This window comes from Salmo salar, chromosome 16, assembly GCF_965601325.2.
Source record: "Salmo salar chromosome 16, fSalSal1, whole genome shotgun sequence".
Classification (NCBI taxonomy): Eukaryota; Metazoa; Chordata; class Actinopteri; order Salmoniformes; family Salmonidae; genus Salmo; species Salmo salar.
In genome coordinates, this window is record NC_138306.1 from 68,293,943 (window position 1) to 68,315,125 (window position 21,183).

Genomic DNA, 21,183 nt, shown 5'->3' on the forward strand with positions numbered 1-21,183 from the left:
AGTTATTTTGTATTGTCATTAATTCACCCTTTGCCTCTTTAGCTTTTTAGAAATGGGAGAAAGCTTAAAGGATTGTCAGCAGCACTACAAATATTTACAAAACAGTCACCTTTGGCCTCTAATCTGACTGTTACAATGAAAGTTTCTAACCCATTAAACCAAACTAACAGGGAACATAGGGTTTACTTTTTAAGGCAAACTTGGACAGCGGCAAATTTCATTTAAAGGGAACTTTGTCAGCTCGCTTTATTGCCATTTCGTTACATTAAGATGTACATTAGACAAAAATGTTGACATCATTCCCCTAAAAAAGACAAAACGTGACATACAGATAGCTCTGTCCAATTGAACACACCTTAACCTGGAAGTACAAGCAGTCACATCTTCCTTCATAGATCATAATGTATGTTATTCAAACACTTGAGATATTTCCTGTCATGCAGCACCTCATGTCATGTGTTTCAGATGTAAACAAATATACAGGTAAATAACCAGTCCTTGCCAAAGGAATTATGAGGGAAAATGGAAGTAAATCTTGGAATGACCATACAAATTACAAACAAGCTGAATAAAGACTTAACCAAATACCAGGTTACAATCAAATTATGTTTAAAATAGCAATTCTTATGTACTGCATGTCCCATCAAACACTCAATTAATAGTTGTAACAAACTATATTCCCCAGATTAATAACTCTGCCCAGATTTGAGATATAAAAAAAAGATTTTTAAAGAACATTGTGCCAATTTGCAACAGGGAAAATTGCTTTTGGTAGACTTCAATGTCACTGTATAACCATCACAATGCCACTACAACATGATCAGCCCCCAACTAGTTGAACAGAGACAGTTTCTTCAGGGTAGTGATTGCCTTGCAGGTAGTAACAAATACTGCATAATACTGTCATAAGTCTGTCTGCATGAAAGGAGCACACCAAACAAATACATTAACAATATTTCTTCCTGGTAATAGCCTCCATCTGATTTGAGGAACCCCAAACATGAATATTACATGAGCTATGTTGCAGGAAGAGATTTATAACAAAAAAGAAACCGTCTTCTACTGTGTGTTACCCATCAAAATGTCAACATTTCATGTAGGTGGCTGAGTGTTCATTTGAATTACAGCTCTGGTGTAGAATAAAGTGACCTGGAAAAAAAAAAACCATCTTGTAGCATTATAAATACCGTGCAAACAGAGTGGTTATAAATACAAATAACGCAGTAGGAATGGAAATGTTTTAAAAGGCTAGCAGATGAGGTGCACATTAGCTGGCTGTCATTTAACTGCATTACGTGAGAAACAGAGCGTCACCCAACTTCACATCTTCAAAAATCACCTGAATACAGAGCTGTATAGTTCAGATTTTTCCCCAGAATAATGAACACAACAATAACACCAAAACTGTACCGAGTGTGCATTTTACATTTCAACTACAAAACAACTTGAACTGGTGTTGCTCTGAGTGAGTGCTGGCTAGCGCTCCGTACACAGACGCCGATGGCACGGAGGTCAAATCCTTTTCGTGTTTTAAGTGGAATCAACGTGACGTATTGCGTTGGTCCATTAAATAACATGTGCTTTTGAGGGCTGAGGTCCGATGGAAGCAACAGGTGGCCATGTGGCGCGTACTTGTTGCCACCTCATACTGTACATACAGGATGGTGTCTCGTTATTAGACAGGCTCCAAGTTCAGGGTGAGTCTCACTTGGATTTAAACGTTTCAGTTCCTCTTCATAGACTTCCATTTCACTACCAGAGCTGGGCGACAAACGAGGCGGTTATCATCTCTGCCACTACTATAGGGTGAATAGGAAATAGCCAGTCATATTCACAACAGTCCACGATCAAGCTAAAACTCCACCGGCTCGGCGGAGATCACAGTAAGCCCCTACTCCAGACGGCTCAAGAAGCAGGTTCCTTCATTCAGGGGCTAAGGAGTCACAAAGCCTATGGACAGATGAACTGGCCAAACTGCCAAAACAGTTTTACAACACCTTGGGTTTACAGAGGTCAACCTGATCAATCAAGTAGGTGTATGAGCCTGATGACATGGTCACCAAAAGGCAGTGGTTAGAGCGGGGAGCTGTGTAGTGTGTGTGTGTGTTTACGTATGTGTGTGTAAGCGCATGCGTCAGTGTATGTGTGTATGTAAGGGGATCCTGCTACGGGGGAACAGATGGACAGTCAGCAGCCTGTCTGTCAGTCATCCTGACCCTCCTGTGACGACCCTGACACAGCATCACTCAAAACCTCTACAATCCTTGCCCTCTAATTGGCTGACTGCCACTTTACATAGAGCTGCTGCAGTATACAGTACAGAGATTGTTTGTGGTTCTTATGTGGTCTTCTCATGCTGGATCTGATAGTAACACGCCTGACAGACAGAGGGAAATAAAATGAATATATTATACAGATAGTTACAGATTCATTTATTCCCTATGAAGCAGTGTGTTTAAGCGTGCATCAGTCACAATATGTTATGAGTATCTAAATAAGTTGAGTTTGAGTGCATGCATTTGGATGGTATCTGCCATAGAATGTATGCTGTGTGTGTATATACCTTGAGTGTGGTGAACATGATGCCGTGTTCTCCGTGCTGTACACAGGGGTCCATCAGGTCCTCTATCAGACTCACCTCTGACCCCAGGTTCCTGATCCTGAAGAGAAACACAGCCTTGGTTAACCAGACACACACAACCAGTCAAAAGTCTGAACACCTACTCATTCAAGGGTTTTTCTTTATTTGTACTATTTTCTACATTGTAGAATAATAGTGAAGACATCAAAACTATGAAATAACACATATGGAATCATGTAGTAACCAACAAAGTGTTAAACAAATCAAAACATATTTTATATGAGATTCTTCAAAGTAGCCAACCTTTGCCTTGACAGCTTTGCACACTCTTGGCATTCTCTCAACCAGCTTCACCTAGAATGCTTTTCCAACAGTCTTGAAGGACTTCTCACATAAGCTAAGCACTTGTTGGCTGCTTTTCCTTCACTCTGCAGTCCAATTCATCCCAAACCATCTCAATTGGGTTGAGGTTGGGTGATTGTGGAGGCCAGGTCATCTGATGCAGCACTCCATCACTGTCCTTCTTGGTCAAATACCCCACACAGTCTGGAGCTGTGTTTTGGGTCATCGTCCTGTTGAAAAACAAATGATAATCCCACTAAGCCCCAACCAGATGGGATGGCTTATCGCTGCAGAATGCTGTGGTAGCCATGCTGCTTAAGTGTGCCTTGAATTCTAAATCATTCACAGACAATGTCACCTGCAAAGCACCCCGACACCTCCTCCTCCATGCTTCATGGTGGGAACCACATATGTGGAGATTATCCGTTCACCTACTCTGCGTCTCACAAAGACACGACGGTTGGAACCAAATCTCAAATTTGGACTCAGACCAAAGGACAGATTTCCACCGGTCTAATGTCCATTGCTTGTGTTTCTTGGCACAAGCAAGTGTCTTCTTATTGGTATCCTTTAGTAGTGGTTTCTTCTTCAGCAATTCGACCACGAAGGCCTGATTCACACAGTCTCCTCTGAAAAGTTGATATGTGTGTTACTTGAACTCTGTGAAGCATTTATTTGGGCTGAAATATCTGAGGCTGGTAACTCTAATGAACTTGTCCTCTGCAGCAGAAGTAACTCTGGGTCTTCCATTCCTGTGACGGTCCTCATGAGAGCCAATTTCCTCATAGCGTTTGATGGTTTTTGCAACTGCACTTGAAATGTTCGGGATTGACTGACCTTCATGTATTAAAATAATGATGGACTGTCGTTTCTCTTTGCTTATTTGAGCTGTTCTTGCCATAATATGGACTTGGTATTGTACCAAATAGGGCTATCTTGTGTACACCAACCCTACCTTGTCACAGCACAACGGATTGGCTCAAACACACTAAGAAGAAAGGATATTCCACAAATGAACTTTTAACAAGGTACATCTGTTAACTGAAATGCATTCCAGGTGACTACCTCATGAAGCTGGTTGAGAGAATGCCAAGCGTGTACAAAGCTGTCATCAAGGCGAAGGGTGGCTACTTTGAAGAATCTCAAATATATTTTGATTTGTTTAACACTTTTTTGGTTACTACATGATTCCATGTATACTATTTCATAGTTTTGATGTCTTCACTATTATTCTACAACGTAGAAAATAGTAAAAATAAAGAAAAACCCTGGAATGAGTAGGTGTCGAAACTTTTGACTGGTACTGTATATAGATTTGTAGTTCTGATTCTAATAGGATAAAAATCAGATTTCTGCGCATCTCTCAGGAACATAGAGACGTGTGTGTTCTCATCGGCTCACCGGGCACGCAGCACCACGTAGAGGAACACAGGAAACAGGTCGTCCATGGACCACAGGAAGTTATCCTCCAGAGATGACATCACTTCCTTTGTGATCTCCTCGAATGTCAGCTGGATCACCTGCAGCTTGTCGGATGGGGTGAACGTTGTGCTGAAAAAAATAAAATAAAATAAAAATAAATAAATAATTAATACACATCAACCACAATATCATAAAAGTGCATGAGACTCATTCATTCATGACGATATAATACTTCTCTGGATAAAGCGTACCTGATCTGCTGTAAGGTCTCCGTTGCCGAGGCAAAACAGGCGTCTTTTGTACTGGACACAACCTAGAAAGAGGAGAGAGACTGTCAGTAAGGACAATCTAACATGTACTTGATGTAATGTTGTAGTTCACCCACAGGAGGGCAGTGTGATTCAGAATGTGCTTAGTGTCATACCTCGGTCTTCTCCCCCAACACTGGAACTGAAACCGGCCAAAACTTACTGAAATCAAAAAGAGATGAATTTTTCATGCTATAACTACAGTATTTTCCAGGTCAGGAGCGTCAAGTTACATGATCGGGAAAAAATAAATAAAAACTTGGGTCCTTTTCCTTTAGCCTCGTAAGACTATCCTGACCTCGCAAGCTTACATTCTGTTTCGCTACACGGATTCAACAGAATGTACGATTGCGAGATCAGAAGGGTCGCAAGAGGCTACTATTCATTCCCAACCTCATTGGTTAGTCCGAGAGAGACTCACTGTTGCACGCCGAGGAAGGCGAGCAGGGCCACGTCTGGCTGTTTGTTGAGGCGGAGGACACACTCCCAGTACACGTCGTCCTCCCTCTCCTTCTCCAGGGCGTACAGGGTGAAGAGAGGGGGGTAGAGACGAGGCAGCAACACCGGCAGGAGCAGAGCGGAGCTACTCACCACACGCCTGGGGAAACCACACATTCAGGGGCTTAAATACTTCATTTTTCTTCTGGAAGGAAACAGTATTTAAAGAACAGTGACATATGCTCTTTTACATAAGACATACTGTAACGTAATCAACTATAGTTTTGTACATAATCCTCCATAGGTAGCTCCCATTGGACCCTCCACTGCAAAACAGATCCATGATATAGACGTGCTCTCAATCAAATAAACAGAACTACATAGAGATGACTTCTAGATAAATATGTAGGCTAAGACAATGGATTCAGTATACGACTGCTGCGTAGCCACACCACTGAAGACTCTCCACTGGCTCCAACCAGGGAGGGTGGATATGCTATGGTCGTACCCAGGTTTGGGGGATTCTAGCTGGGTGTCTGTGCAGTTGGAGTCCTTCTTATCCTGGGGGTCAGAGGATGGTTCAGGGATCGCTCCACCCTCCTCAGGCAGATCTGGAAACAGGAACCTGAACGACACAAAAACATCACACATACAGTACATGGCTTAAACAGGCTAGCCTAGGGTCAAACTGAATGGAAAAATAGTATCTAACCGTTTTAGGCAATATACACACACCTGACGAGCTGGAAGATGCGGGCCAGGTAGGACATGATCTCGTTGACAGCCTGCAGCAGGAGGCGGCGGTTGGCCCCCACCCCCACGTAGGTCATCCTGTAGACAGCCACCAGGGTCTCCATCAGCCTGCCCAGGGGGTGCAGGGGCGTGTCACACGCCTGGGGGGGGGGGGGGGGGGCACAAAATGGAGGACTGTGAAGGTTAATGTGTGAGTTTCAGGATATTCATATTTTGTGGTGTTAAGTCAGAGGTTAGAACTAAAGAGTAAATTAGTTTGAACAAGGACACCTCAGGACCACAGTTCAGACATCTCTTCATGATTATTAGAAAAACAACTTAACTCATACTGAAGAATATTGCTTGTCAGACACGTTGGTGCGTGGGTCCATTGGCTGAGAGGGACTAGGAGGATTAGTAAGTCACCTGGGGGTCGTTGGCTCACCTTGATGAGGTAACGCCGGATACTGTCATACTTCTCCATGGTAACAGGACCAACATGCTGCTGAGGGATGAACTCCAGACTCTCCAGAGTTCTGTTTTGAGTCCGACTCAGGTTCATCTCCGGGCTGCAACACACATCAATATCACTTAGACTACTGTACTCTGTGTCTGTGTGTCTGTGTGTGTGTGAGAGAGAGAAAGAAATAGTGAGTGTGAGGTGGAAGTACTGTGTGTGTGGTCTCTGTTCTCTCTACCTGTCTCTGTGCTGTCTCCTGCTGGTGGTCAGGGCTACAGCGATGTTCTCCCAGGCTCGCTGGTTCTCTCCCTGGCCAGGTGCCTCACAGCCCAGCCTCATCCAACACTCCTCAAACACTACCCTCCACTTCTCCTCCGGACGCACTGCCAGGCGCCCCAGCTTACTGAAGACGCACATACAAGGAATTAATACACTATTTCTATGTTCACATACACTTTCACTGGGTTCATTTCAAAAAACTTTTTTTCAAGGCATAGATGCAAAAACATGTCCTGCGGACAGACAGCCTTGCAATTTATTTGTACATATAATATATATATTTTTAAACACTCAAGATCAAAATCTTTGAATATGCTAATCCTCCACCATACTAAAACCAATAGCACAGAGACGTACACAGCGCGGCCCTTGTCCCCGTCTGAGTCGTAGAGGTTGGGCTTGAAGAAGGATCCGGTGACCTTCAGCCCGGAGCCCCACTCCCCGGTGAAGGAGCCCTCAAAGTAGTCCCCATTAGGCATGGTCAGCACACCCTGAGAGATAGGGACAGCAATGTGCTGTATTATACATGTGTCTGCACAAATGTATGTGGCTAAGCGAAAATGTCTACGAGTGCAAGCTGTGTGTGAGAGAGAGGGTGTTCAGGCGTCGCTCTTCTTTCACTGACCTTTCCGTTGAGAGTCCAGTCCTCCGAGAACTCTCCTTCATATGTGGTGTTGTCCTCAGACAGCAGGACCCCTGTGCCCTGAGACAGCGAGAAAAAAAGAAATAAATAAATAAATAAATAAATGGAGAGGTGATTATCTTCCTCTCCTCTAACACCTTGGCACTAACGTGCTAACGTTCAGCTAGCGTCAGGAGGAAGAACCCCACTGCCCAGGACTCACTTGCATCTTGTTGTTGTTGAAGGCTCCCTCGTAGTACAGGCCAAACTGGGTTACTATGACGCCCGTGCCCTGCCGCTGGTCATCCTGCCACATGCCCATGTACTTCTCTCCTCTGACGGAACAACACAGGTCACCACGTAACATCAGCACTTCAGATACACCAATACCCTTTCCACACTATCAATCCAACCCCAACCGTACTGAGCTAGCTGGATGCGTAACCAGGCCAGCTCGGTAGTTTAGTGCGGTAGTATGAAAATGGTGGGCTGGAGCGGTTCGCTACCTGGTGATGTCATCAAACACGCCGTAGCCCGTCTTCTTGTCGTGCACCCATTGGCCGATGAAGACGCTGGGGGAGGAGGAGTTCAGCGTGCCGCTGCGCAGCATCCCGTGACCGTGGCGCATGTTGTCCTGGAACGAGCCCTCGTACAACTCACCTGTAGCATACCTGCATAGACGACAGTCACATTGGTAGGATACACAGCGGAAACCCTACAGCCGATGTACACAGACATGCCTGCAAACTCCAGGTCACGCTTTTAAAAAAAGGATGATTTTTAACCTTAAGGGACTTTGTTAAATAACGTTGAACTCCTCACAAAGCCAAACAGACTCACTTGTATGTTCCGATGCCGTGCATCTTCCCTTCTTTCCAGTGGCCTTGATAGTGGTCGTTCAGGTTCAACGTCTTGCTGGGCATAACGTAATCTCCAAAACTATGGCCCATAAACAAACAGCAGAACAATGACAAATGCCTTTATTTCTCACTATGATGATTGGCACATTGATCGATTTACACTGACTGACCCATCCTCCAGTCCGTTCTTGAACGTCCCCGTGTAAATTCTCCCATCAAGCCACTTCACCACACCCCTGGAAACAAGGACACATACACAACAAGTCAGCGCTTTCCTACAACCCCTCAATTGATTGTGACTGTACGGAAGTGGAACCAGAAGCACCAGTTCCTGATTCCCTCCTTCCCCAGCCAGACCCACCTCCCATTGGGCTTGCCGGCCAGCCAGCGGCCCTCGTAGGTGGCCTCCTTCAGACGGCTGTCCTTGTAGAAGGTGTAGGAGGCGGTCCGGGAGATGGGAGGCTCCGCCCTCTGCCCTGCCCCTGAGCCTGACTGCCCCGCCCCACTCATGGCCTGGTCCACCGCCTGGTTGATGGAGCGAAGCCACTTGGCCTGGAGAACACAGGTCAGTTAATAGCCATATTGAAGTGAATTTAATTGAACTGAATGGGTCGTTACACTACCTGTCACCACACGCTCCAAAAACAGAACCCAACTAGGCAGCTTTACAAGAACCTACAAAGACACAACCACTACATACTTGTAACCTGAACAGGTGAGTAGTGAAGCCTGGCTATTGGCCTACCTTCTCCATGGAAGAACAGGCCAACAGGGTGAACGTCTCCTCAGGTGAGACCACCTTCAGTCCATGCCTGGATGGAACACAGCACAGCTGAGGCAGCGTTTCACAAACTCGGTCCTGGGGACCCCAAGGGGTGCAGGTTTTGGTTTTTGCCCTATCACTACACAGCTGATTCAAATTATCAAAGCTTGATGATTAATTGAATCAGCTGTGTAGTGCTTGGGGGGGGGGAAATAGAAAAAAACGGGAATCCTTTGGGATCCCCAGGACCGAGTTTGGGAAACCCTGAGCTAAGGGGTCAATAACACACCAGTTAAACACTGATTGGGCAGATAGGGTGATTGACAGACTCACAGGCCAGTGTTCTCCTCCGGGATGGGCTCGACCCACAGTGTGGCCAATGGGAAGACGTGGTGGGTGGAGAACTGCAGGAGAGGGAGGGAAGAGAGAGAGAGACATCAGTATGCCGATACACTCAGCTACAGATAGAGTACACTGGTTCAACAGTCAGGGAAGTAGTCAGGGCACGGGCGCTAACACAGTCACATGACCTAGGAGATGCCAATATGCATGGCACACGGAGAGGCGAGGGCGACAGGGCACGAGGCAGGCCGACAGACACAGCACACAAGGTGGAACCGACGGGGACTAAAAACGCTCACTACGTCATCAAAACACAAGAAAACGTTCTCCTGGGATTAAACATAAATCAAAAAGGAACAGAAACTGTTTGAGAGAAGTGAACCTGAGACGGCTGATCCTCACGTGTTGTGTCACATGGTTTCAGAGTAATGATAACTAAGGCTCCAAATAGCAAAAACTAAAAAAAATGGGCCAGAAGGCATCTTAGATAGATAACCAAGACGCACACATTGGGAAGACCCAATAACGTCAGTCTTAACTTCAGATTTGTGTTTATATTGACGTCTGTAAGCAGAGTCAACGTGTTGCTAGGACTACAACCAGGTCATAAAAGTAGGCAATATACTACAGAGAGCCTTAGTTATTAAAAGGTATGAGTTCAGCTTTAAGAACACACAGTATCCTGGAGGCTAGCATCAGAGGGCAGGGGGCACTGGGCTCGGCTGAGGAGAAGCTGCTCACTGTAGAGTGGTGTACAGAACCCGCTACGAGGCTCCTAACGTTCAGGGGCAGCTGTATTAGTTAAAGCCTGAGGGAGAAGGCAGAGAAGGTAAATAACCACCATTGTTTACTGTGAGCTTCAAGAAATCAAGGCTTATTCCAGCCAGGTGTTAGTACACCATAGGTGCATGAAGAAGGTCAGAAAAACAGTCTGTCTGTGTGGGTGTTATTTCAAGCTGTGAAGCCGGTGTTTGTGGTTTAGGACAGGCAGAAGGTGCCTAAAGAGCTGCTACATCAAACCTATGTCCTAAGCCAAGCCCTGGCCACACGGGGACACTGCATTGACTAGGGGGTCAGTACACTGGCTGCTGCTGCATACTTACAAGGCTTTTATAGGGTACCACGCCCTGATAGGACAAAGACAAACACACAACTTGATAGGAGTCAGTCAACACACCAGATATATTCATATCAAATGCTCTGAGGGTGTTAAAAAACGAATAAAAAAATTAAAAAAGTGAATGAAAGAAAGAACGAAGGACATTGGCACCTTTGTAAGAGCCAGCTGTAAGAGCTGTGAGAAGCTGTGTTTACCTGAGCGTGGACGAGTGCATCATTGAAGAGGATGAACCAGTTGACAGAGAACCTTCCAGAGTTCTGTAGCGTCAGGGCCTTGTTACTGCTCTCACAGATCAGCCTCCGGCGGGGCTGACGCAGGGAATCCTAGTACAGGATCACCAGGTCAAATGGGATAAGAGGTTGGTAAAACTGGAGATTTTGGCCTGAATAAAAGCTCTTATACCCATTTCACACTATGGAGCCAAACCAAGCTGTACTGTGCTGGCTTGATTATAAATCCACCATAATTGCTGGAACCATGCTTGAAAGGACAATGTGAAAAGAAAATATCTGAGCGAGCACAGTATGTTGGCATTGGCTCAGTAGTGTGAATCTGGCACTGATTACTGTGGTCAAACCGACTGACCAGGCCACTGACCGTCATCTTGCCAGGGAAGCTCTTCCAGAAGTGGTACGTGTACTCTGCCTCCTTCCTCCTCCTCTTCAGATGAAGAGCCAGGGCCTCAAACTTAGAGCAGCCATCCTGCAGCTTCTGGTAGTCCACTGAGCTCTAGAGAGAGAGAGAGAGACACACAAGAAAGTGAGAGTATGTATGAAGGTGTGTGAGCGTGCGCGCGTGTGTGTGTGTGTGCACGCCCCGGTCCTCGTTCCTCCACGTACCACCTCGAAGCAGGTTCCCAGTTTGAGCAGCAGCCTGCCATACTCATGAAGGTGTCTCATGGGCAGGTAGAAGAGAGTCACCAACAGGTCACTCAGAGGAATGTTCTCCTCGCTGGACTCTGCCAGCCGCTGCAACAGCTCTGGACACTTCCCAAAGAATTCTCTGAGCAGAGGAACAGAAGATGGTGGAGGGGATGGAGGGAGGAGAGGATGGCGAACAGAGGAGAGATGGAAAAGGAAATAAGAGATTTCCTGTTTTAATTCACCGTTCACCTTACCAGTTAAAAGTATGAGATGGGTAATTCAGTCGCTCTTGGTTGAAGCCTTGATGAAGAAACACATTAGTTTATGATTAAGCAATATGGCACCTCGGGGGTTTGTGGTATATGGCCAATATACCACGGCTAAGGGCTGTTCTTCTGCATGACGCAACACGGAGTCCCTGGACACAGCCCTTAGCCGTGGTATATTGGCCATATACCACAAACCCCCGAGGTGCCTTATTGCTATTATAAACTGGTTATCAATGTAATTACAACCGTATAAAAAAAATGTTTTGTCATATCCGTGGTATTGTCAGCAAATCAGCATTAAGGACTCAAACCACCCGTTTCATAATTAAAAACAATCCATAAGAATTAATCCTTTGACTTTTCCCTTTCCAATTAAAGCTGCATGAGCTTCCTGAGTCTCTTCTTGAGTCTCGAGGCATCAAACAGCTGTCCTCTGACACAGGCCTAGGTCAATGTTAAGGATAATGAGCACACAGGCCTAGGTCAATGTTAAGGATAATGAGCACACAGGCCTAGGTCAATGTTAAGGATAATGAGCACACACGCCTAGGTCAATGTTAAGGATAATGAGCTCACAGGCCTAGGTCAATGTTAAGGATAATGAGCTCACAGGCCTAGGTCAATGTTAAGGATAATGAGCTCACAGGCCTAGGTCAATGTTAAGGATAATGAGCACACAGGCCTAGGTCAATGTTAAGGATAATGAGCACACAGGCCTAGGTCAATGTTAAGGATAATGAGCTCACAGGCCTAGGTCAATGTTAAGGATAATGAGCTCACAGGCCTAGGTCAATGTTAAGGATAATGAGCTCACAGGCCTAGGTCAATGTTAAGGATAATGAGCACACAGGCCTAGGTCAATGTTAAGGATAATGAGCACACAGGCCTAGGTCAATGTTAAGGATAATGAGCTCACAGGCCTAGGTCAATGTTAAGGATAATGAGCTCACAGGCCTAGGTCAATGTTAAGGATAATGAGCTCACAGGCCTAGGTCAATGTTAAGGATAATGAACACACAGGCCTAGGTCAATGTTAAGGATAATGAGCTCACAGGCCTAGGTCAATGTTAAGGATAATGAACATATAGTATAACGGGCACGCAAATGGTAAGGATAATAAGCTAGGGCTGCTAGATGTCCTTGTGTGTGTGTGTGTGTGTGTGTGTGTATACTCACAGCGAGGGCTTGGCCAGAGCCTGGAAGCCCCCCATCACCAGGAAGTTACCCACAGAGCAGCAGTACCTGGCAGGGTGCGATGAGGAGGGGGAAGGAACGTAAAGAGAGGAGAGGTCATTATACACACAGAACTGCATGTAAACAACCTATTAAAAACCAGTGGGAGTGTCAGACATTGTGCGTTTGTGTACACAACTGTACATACTCATTGTACGTGTCCAGGAAGATGCTGGCATGCTCCAGCATAACCAGGTTTTTAAACTCCCGGCGGCGGCGCAGGTTGGCGGTGAGGGAGGCAGAGTGCTGGCCAGTCAGGTGACAGAGGCGGCTATAACACCTCGCCAGGCTCCGTAGCAGCACTGTGGACGCCGGGCCTAGAGCCGTACTCAACGACTCTGAGGGATAGACGGAGAACACGCCACACACACACACACACACGTTAACAAAGACTATGTGAAAGAACACACACATCCAACAGAAACCAACCTAATACTTACTAACTTACTCTAGTCCAGCACACGGTTAACCAAAAGTTACAGGTCTGTACAGATAATAACAAAAAAAATCATCCTTCTCCCTCTCCCTAACCTCTGACCCACGGCCTCTGTCCAGCGGAGCTGTAGCAGCAGCGGTAGTTCTCACCCAGGTCCAACAGAGGGCGCAGTATGTGGTTCTTCACAGAGGTCAGCTTGCAGTAGAACTTCCTCTCGGCACTAGCCAGCTCGTGGAGGCTGGCGATGAAACCCATGACGTTGCGGTCGGCTAGCGCCACGCAGCTCTGGCCCCCCGCAAACACGCCGCTCACGTAGCCCAACTAAAACACGGATACACAAACACCACCGTCAGGCCAAACGTCAGTTGAAATCACGAAGCAGATGCAGACTACACTAAAAACGGAACACAGCAAGAGTTCACTACAGTGTATGTGTGTGTGACCCACTACTCACGTTCATGCAGAAGGGGAGCAGCACTGGTTGCTGGGTGTAGCTGTACCCCTCTGTCTGGTCCTGGGGTGCGTCCTGCACCCCCTCTCTGACCTGCTGTCCGCTATAGTAAAGGATGGGCTGGTAGCAGTCCCCATCGGCCAGGAGGAGGGTGTGCTGCGCCCCCGCACCCACGTCCCATACACGGATCCCCTCAGACAGCTACCGGGTCACACCAGGGACAAACAGAGCAGATCAGATCACTGTACATACAGCCTTTTGTGTTGCGCTAGGCTTCTACAACTCTGTGGCCTTGTGGTTAGAGTGTCCACCCCGAGATTGGAAGGTTGGGAGCTCGATCCCCGGCCGAGTCATACCAAAGACTGTAAAAATGGGACCTGACGCGTCTCTGTTTGCCAATCAGCATTAAGGAGATAGATTGGAGGGAAGGCCCTGCGATAGACTAGTGTCCTGTCCAGGGGGTGTATTTGTACATCAAGCTGCCTCATGCTACAGATAAAGGAGATATGAACAGCTGCATCTCGCACACGCCAAAGCTACTCACGCTTATACAAACAGTCCTGCACAAATGCAATAGCTATATATATGTCCTATGATTTGCAATCACTGTAAGCAGTGGAGGGTGCTTTCCATTGAGACTTAGCCCCACACCAGGGTGTCGCCTGTGTTTTATGTTAAGGTAGTCTTATTGTTTCCATCAGGAGACTTGTGGCGAGCAGAATCAACAACCTCCGCGTCATTCAAGACCGTTGCTTCGTGAGAAGGTGTTCAAGTTCACAGTTAGTTAAATTAAAATCTGAAAAGACCCCAGGGCCTTGCCTTGGCTCCAAGTCAGAGCAGGGCCGCTGGAGCCATGGCCCAGTGAGACGCGGGAGCCGGCGAGCGTAGATGGAAACAGAAAAGTCTCAGCCTTTCGGGGTAAAACACTGGGATAAATCCCCAGTGGAAATGTGGCGTTATTGTTCTATGACGGAGAGTGCTTTAATTGCTGTTGCAGAGTTTATTCACATGGGTATGTATATAGGTTAGCAGTGTTTCTCCTAAGATTGTTTTCAGCAGCGGTGGCAAAGGTAGCCAAAGAACACCCTTCACATGCATTGCCCAGCGGTGGGGCGTCGCTGCTGAATGAATAAAGGAAGTAAAGACTACTGTATGGGCACCATTTTCCTCAAATAAAGAAACACACTCTTACCTTGGCAAGGCGAGGGATAGTAGTAGGAGACGCCATGTGTCCCAGCTGGCCAGAGCTGTTACTACCCCAGGAGAAGACCTTGAACACACACAAACACACAAATGTTCACACAGTTGGGAGGAATCCCTCAGACTCAGATTATCATGAGGAGTGATAATGTAGTTCCTGACCTGGGACTGTGCAGTCAGGGCCAGGGAATGATGTGCCCCAGCTGCCACAAGCACCACCTCCTTACTGCTCAGACACTTGATGCACAGTGGCTGCAACCTGCAGGTCAGAAACACCTCTCAGTCAACAACCAGGGCCAAAGCATTTCAGAGTAGGAGTGCTGATCTAGGATCAGGTCCAACCTGTCCATGTAATCTTATTTATCTCAAAGGCCAAAGAGATCCTAGATCAGATTCAGCGCTCATACTCTGATGCTTTACTGGTCTACACAACCGTCAATCATCATGGTTCTCATCCCCCAGCCCTCAGTGATTGGTGTAGAGTGGACACTGACCTGGGGAGGTTGTCCCCGTGGCCTAGCTGGCCCTCCTCGCCCCGCCCCCAGCTCCACACCTCGGTCTGCAGGGAGGGGAGCAGCTCCCCCGCCTCTGGGAGCCCTCCCACAGGGGTGAGGGGCACCGCTCGCACCCGGGGCCGGCTGGTCCTCCGCAGCAACCTGGGGGACACTACAGACGGAGACAGACCGATATGTTTCTTAAAATGGTAAATTTTCTACGCTTCCTCTCAAACCATGTTCAGTTACGGCGGTCAACTGCAGCTAATGTTACGGATGAGGTCCTCTCTGTTCCACGGGTGAGTGTAAACAACTGTAAAGAAATGCTCAGGATGACTGGTTTAGTCATGGAGTGATCATCTACTCTGGAAATACAAAACATTTCTAAAATAACCCAGAAACGCAGCCCTCACAGCATCCTCCAGACGACGAGGCATTGAGACCCGCCGGAGCCACTACCACAGTAAGCGTATGGGAGGGAGTGTTAATGAGGACAGACAGACCGAGACGTCACTGGGGAGGCGTGGGTTGGTTGCTCCCACAGGGGGAGCCATCTGCCAGCCCACAGGGGGAGCCACCTGCCAGCCCACAGGGGGAGCCACCTGCCAGCCCACAGGGGGAGCCACCTGCCAGCCCACAGGGGGAGCCACCTGCCAGCCCACAGGGGGAGCCACCTGCCAGCCCACAGGGGGAGCCATCTGCCAGCCCACAGGGGGAGCCATCTGCCAGCCCACAGGGGGAGCCATCTGCCAGCCCACAGGGGGAGCCATCTGCCAGCCCACAGGGGGAGCCATCTGCCAGCCCACAGGGGGAGCCATCTGCCAGCCCACAGGGGGAGCCACCTGCCAGCCCACAGGGGGAGCCACCTGCCAGCCCACAGGGGGAGCCACCTGCCAGCCCACAGGGGGAGCCACCTGCCAGCCCACAGGGGGAGCCACCTGCCAGCCCACAGGGGGAGCCACCTGCCAGCCCACAGGGGGAGCCACCTGCCAGCCCACAGGGGGAGCCACCTGCCAGCCCACAGGGGGAGCCACCTGCCAGCCCACAGGGGGAGCCATCTGCCAGCCCACAGGGGGAGCCACCTGCCAGCCCACAGGGGGAGCCACCTGCCAGCCCACAGGGGGAGCCACCTGCCAGCCCACAGGGGGAGCCACCTGCCAGCCCACAGGGGGAGCCACCAAGAGAGGGGAGCGGTGAGCTGTCTGTCCCCTTCTTGGCTGCAGCAGGGAGCTAATAATAATAATAATAATCATCATTTGGTGGGTGTTTTCATTTGTCCCGTTTCACAGGACATGTACAAGCGTGTATTATACCCATGTGTCATATTCGTTTCTTGCATATCCCAAATCCCCATAAGACACCCTCGGAGAGCTAGGGACAAATCCTACTGTTCAGCTGTCACCCTACCAAAGTGACAATAGAAGATTACTCCGTTACTGCAGGCCCTACCACTGTGACTGTTTCTCAAGAGATTATCAGGCCATCTTGTCCTCTCCACCCCCCCTCCCCCTCACTCTCGCACACAAAGATACATCTTTTTCACACTGACTTCCTCAGTTCTCCTTCCCTCACGGACTCTCGCTCCCTTCTTCTCGGTCTTATTCTCTCACCCTCCCCTCTCCTTCCTTCCCTCCCTTCTGGTTAAGTCCTCACATTAATATGGCCTCACATTCCTCTATGGCTGACAGCTTTAATCTCAGAACAAAAACCACCGTTCACTGACTGTAACCCACATAACGTTACTTACACACACACACACACACACACACACACACACACACACACACACACACACACACACACACACACACACACACACACACACACACACACACACACACACACACACACACACACACACACACACACACACACACACACACACACACAGTGAGCCTTCACAGCAATCCCAAACATACTGTATAGTACTGTAGTTCAGATGGACGATATGTTCGCAGGCTGGATGAGTGGGGACACACACGCATACTTACACATCAGAGTATAGGAGGAAGATAAGGATAAGAGGCGATGAGCAGAGGAGGAGGATAAGAGACGAACAGCGTATCTACCCTGAGAGAGGAGTCCAGGCAGAGAGAGACGTCGACTCAGGCCCTCGGCTTCCTCCTCACGGATGTCCCCGGTGCTGCAGCTCTTCTTCCCCTGCATGGACTCCTCCAGACGCACCCGCTCCTCCGCAGGGCCCCCTGGCACCCCACCGGGTACTCCTGCTACACCCCCAACCCCAGGGTAGTAGTAGTTAATCATCTTCTTCAGGGACAGAGCCTCGTAGGTGGAGACCACTCTCTCACCCACGGCGGAGGCACAGGATGAGACCAGGCTGTTGAGGGCAGAGCTGGTGGTCACTGGCATGACCCCGGGGATGAGGTCAGAGGTCAGAAGGTCAAGGCTATCTGCTGGGGGCTGAAACAAACACAGGGTCCATTAGGCAACACACAAAAGAAAACTGACAGAAACAGGAAGACTTCCTGGACCTATAAGAAAAGCACATTTTAGTTTTCCTTAGCGAAAATGTTTTACCTTTGCGTGCCTTAATGAACACGACCCAGGAAACACAGCGTGACAGCTCATTGTCACTTTTCAAAGACCTCAAACTACAAGAAATTCTGTTTGTCACCCACCAAATGTGCAAAAATGGGTAGCTTTAGGCTTAAAGCAACAACTCATTATTACTAACCTGAAAACTTGCTCCTGCTATGGTCATCTTGGCAGTCTCATCAGCCAAAGAGGTGTCAGACAGTTTGAGATATTCTTTCACTGCCTGATCATCAGGGTTGGGGGAATTCCGAGACCCTGCACCTCCAACAGCTTGATCGGAGTCTGTCCCAGCAGCAGCGATGTCAGAGTCTGTGGTGGTTAAGACTTCCCCATTCTGTGCCACTGCCCTCCCACTCTCATAGTCTGTATGTTCTGTTATGGAGGGGTGGGGACCTGGCGCTGATGCCGAGGTATGAGAAGAGAGGAGGGGCTCTGAAGGGGAGCTCTGAAGCCCTAGTGGAGGGGACCTTCCAGGCCCCAGCCTGGCCTCTCCCTCAGCCAGCAACTCCACCCCTAGGGGGCAGTAATGACTATCTGAGATAATGACGTGGTCCTCCTTGTCCGTCATGGTGTAGAGCAGCTGGTGGCACTGGCCACACTTGTCTGGCAGGGGGCGCCGGGACTCCTGAGGGGGTAGGCAACGCACCAAGGCAAGGCTGTGGAAGGCCCCACAGGCCACCTGAAGGACATGTCTGCCCACCAGGTGCTCCACCTTTTGGGGCTTCCAAACGGGGAAGATGGTGGTGACCAGGCCCAGCTGGCAGCCGCTGCCCCAGGCCCACACCTCGTGCTGGGCAGAGAGAGCAAGGGAGTGCTGCTCCCCGCAGGCCAGCTCCAGGACACGGATGGTATGGGGGGGGCTGGTGTCGAGGTCCAGGACAGCCACTGGAGTAGGGTTGGGGACTACAGTGAGGCTGGACAGGCCACACTGGCCGAAGGAGTTCTCCCCCCACATGTGGACCCCGCCGTCCTCGGTAAGCGCCCCGCTATGGAAGCTGCCCGCTGCCACGGCGACCACGCGCTGGCCACTGAGAGCGCTCTCTAGGACAGGCTTCAGGGGGCCCGCCTCCGACACCTGGCTCTGTTTCCATGGGAACTCACCGAAGCTATACACCTGCCCGCCTAAATACATCACAACATTCCAGTCATTAGACAAAAGGATCTGTTAGAAATGATTGCCAGTAGTATGTGTACATCAGTAAACAAACCCAATGCAAAATATATGTATATTTTAATTATAGATCAAGCAGGCTAATCATAAATGTGTTGCAATTATATCAAAGGCTGTCCATTGACTCTCACCCTCCACCAGTAGAATCCCATGGCGTGTCCCCAGGGCAGCCTGCAGCACAGGCCTGGACAGGAGCACTCTCTCTGGGGTGACACTATAGGAGTAGCCCTTCCAGGTGTGGAGCGACCCTCGCTCCCCTGAACTGTCCTCCTTACCAGAGCTGGAGAATACATACAGAAGTAGACAGTCAGTCAGACACAAGTCATGTCTCAAGGATTCTGAACAACCACACTGACAAAGCATACATTGTTTTTGAATTACCAAGACAAAACATGCCCTGGAACAGAAGCTATAGTAGCTAGCTAGAGAAACAACAAGAGCTTTGGTGAGGGCATAGAATATTATGAGTTGTCATACGATGATCACATAACATTTATTGACAACACCCGACCTAGGGGCAACACACCTTTTTCTCTGGGACTCCATCACTGAGATTTATCCATGGCAATGCTGATGCATAGACTGGTGAAATTCAACTTGAAAAACTCCAAATCCGTTTCTAAATTCAGCCCTGTATCGAATACGGTAAACAACATTGGACACAAGACAACTTACAAAAATGACTACCTAATGGTAACACTGCCTAATTGAATTGCATGCAGACCCTACAGGTAGCTTCAAAATAACCAGCACGAGTGACAGTACGCGAGAGCTTGTGTTGTTGACAGGAGAGAGAGAGAAAGAGAGAGAGAGAGAGAGAGAGAGAGAGAGATTTTCTTTTCACGGTTTACATGGCTAGCTGTCAATCATGTTGGAGTGACGTAAACTAGCTAACACTGACCCCCCCTGTTTGAGTTGCCAGCTAACTAACGTTAGCTAGACACTGTTAGCTATTTATTTGATGAAATACCATTTTCAGTCCATTAGCTAATGCGTTAGCTTGAAATGACGCAACTAGCTTGGAGGATTACGTCATGCCATAATTACTAGATGCCTACCAAAGCCTCTGACAGTCTCATTACTGTATTGACTTTTTTATAGTCTCCGTATAACTAACGTTAAATAGCAACTCCGAGCTGACATGCATCCTTCCACTTGCTCCTTGTACTGTAGCTACTGACCATGTATTATGTACAATCTGAGATACAATTGTCTTTCACTTACCGGTCCCCTGACCATGTCCATTTCCATTTCCATTTCTTCATAAACCTGTGAAATGTACAGCGACTGAGTCATGCAAGGGATTAGCTGGGTAGCTAATTGCTATGCTTTTTATTTTCGCTTTGTCGTTGTGACCACAAGTTGAACGGAAGCCGAGATGCCACAAAGCGTGCGTATTTTCTTGCCTTTAAAAAAAATATATTACATCGATTCTGTCAAGTAGCTTAGCTTTGTTAGCTATCTATTTTGAAATACACCAGATATGGAATTCTGCTGTTTTACACTGTGATTTCCTATTTGATGAATGTGTGTCAATGTCAAGGTGAAAAACGGGTGCAGGTACAAGGTGCAGGTAGGTGATAAATCATTGTCGGGGAAGTTTTTTTTTCAATTTGTACATTTTGGAAAAATATAGCTGCGAGCAGCAATGATCGGGGTCCACAGGATGAGAAAGGACAATATCAGTTGGATAACAAAGCAAGCGCTCTATCATGTAGGAACTATCTTTCTTTATCTGCAATCAGTGAAAACATTATGATAAGTATTTTTAGCTTTAGAATATGTGCTAACTTGCATCTATAGGTACAGTGCAGCCATATTTGAATGACTCTAAATACAAAATCTGGAGTAACTCTGACATACAGTGGGAAGAAAAAGTATGTGAACCCTTTAGAATTACCTGGATTTCTGCATAAATTGGTCATAACATTTTAACTGATCTTCATCTAAGTTACAACAATAGACAAACACAGTCTGCTGTTGTTGTCCTGTTGCATCACCTAACCTTACATTCTCCTGCAAAATGTCTTGATAAACTTGGGAATTCATTTTTCCGTCGATGATAGCAAGCTGTCCAGGCCCTGAGGCAGCAAAGCAGCCCCAAACCATGATGCTCCCTCCACCATAGTTTACAGTTGGGATGAGGTTTTGATGTTGGTGTGCTGTGCCTTTTTTCTCCACACATAGTGTTGTGTGTTCCTTCCAAACAACTCAACTTTAGTTTCATCTGTCCACAGAATA

General features: G+C 47.9%; 1 protein-coding gene across 6 annotated transcripts; it reads right to left on the reverse strand.

Annotated features, from left to right (window-relative positions):
* Positions 1 to 215: 215 nt before the first annotated feature.
* Positions 216 to 20,470, reverse strand: LOC106574246 (alsin). Of its 6 annotated transcripts, none has more exons than XM_082962853.1 (35): positions 20,167 to 20,470; positions 19,469 to 19,573; positions 19,074 to 19,222; positions 17,911 to 18,893; positions 17,285 to 17,636; positions 15,216 to 15,387; positions 14,884 to 14,980; positions 14,714 to 14,791; positions 13,525 to 13,722; positions 13,220 to 13,391; positions 12,783 to 12,972; positions 12,578 to 12,643; positions 11,109 to 11,271; positions 10,855 to 10,998; positions 10,464 to 10,592; positions 10,253 to 10,276; positions 9,141 to 9,211; positions 8,790 to 8,856; positions 8,406 to 8,596; positions 8,215 to 8,280; positions 8,025 to 8,123; positions 7,691 to 7,855; positions 7,408 to 7,519; positions 7,188 to 7,265; positions 6,920 to 7,053; positions 6,522 to 6,686; positions 6,269 to 6,392; positions 5,827 to 5,984; positions 5,600 to 5,716; positions 5,075 to 5,251; positions 4,770 to 4,815; positions 4,597 to 4,658; positions 4,325 to 4,474; positions 2,564 to 2,660; positions 216 to 2,377 (listed from the first exon to the last, which is right to left on the reverse strand). In XM_082962853.1, exons 2-35 carry the CDS (start codon positions 19,486 to 19,488, stop codon positions 2,339 to 2,341), a joined length of 5,055 nt encoding a protein of 1,684 aa, XP_082818979.1. In that variant the 5' UTR covers positions 19,489 to 19,573; positions 20,167 to 20,470; the 3' UTR covers positions 216 to 2,338. The 6 variants fall into 6 exon arrangements, with proteins under 6 accessions (XP_082818979.1, XP_082818976.1, XP_014005453.3 ...); XM_082962850.1 differs by having other exon boundaries at positions 10,867 to 10,998; positions 13,166 to 13,391; XM_014149978.3 differs by having other exon boundaries at positions 13,166 to 13,391.
* Positions 20,471 to 21,183: the final 713 nt, after the last annotated feature.

Excerpts from the sequence above, each read along its gene's own strand:
- LOC106574246 (XM_014149978.3), bottom strand. The coding sequence starts at position 19,488 with ATGGAGTCCCAGAGAAAAAG. Across the intron at positions 5,252-5,599 it reads CTAGAATCCCCCAAACCTGG|GCGTGTGGTGAGTAGCTCCG; the intron begins GTACGACCATAG and ends TGGTTTCCCCAG. Across the intron at positions 4,816-5,074 it reads GCCTTCCTCGGCGTGCAACA|TAAGTTTTGGCCGGTTTCAG; the intron begins GTGAGTCTCTCT and ends TTTTGATTTCAG.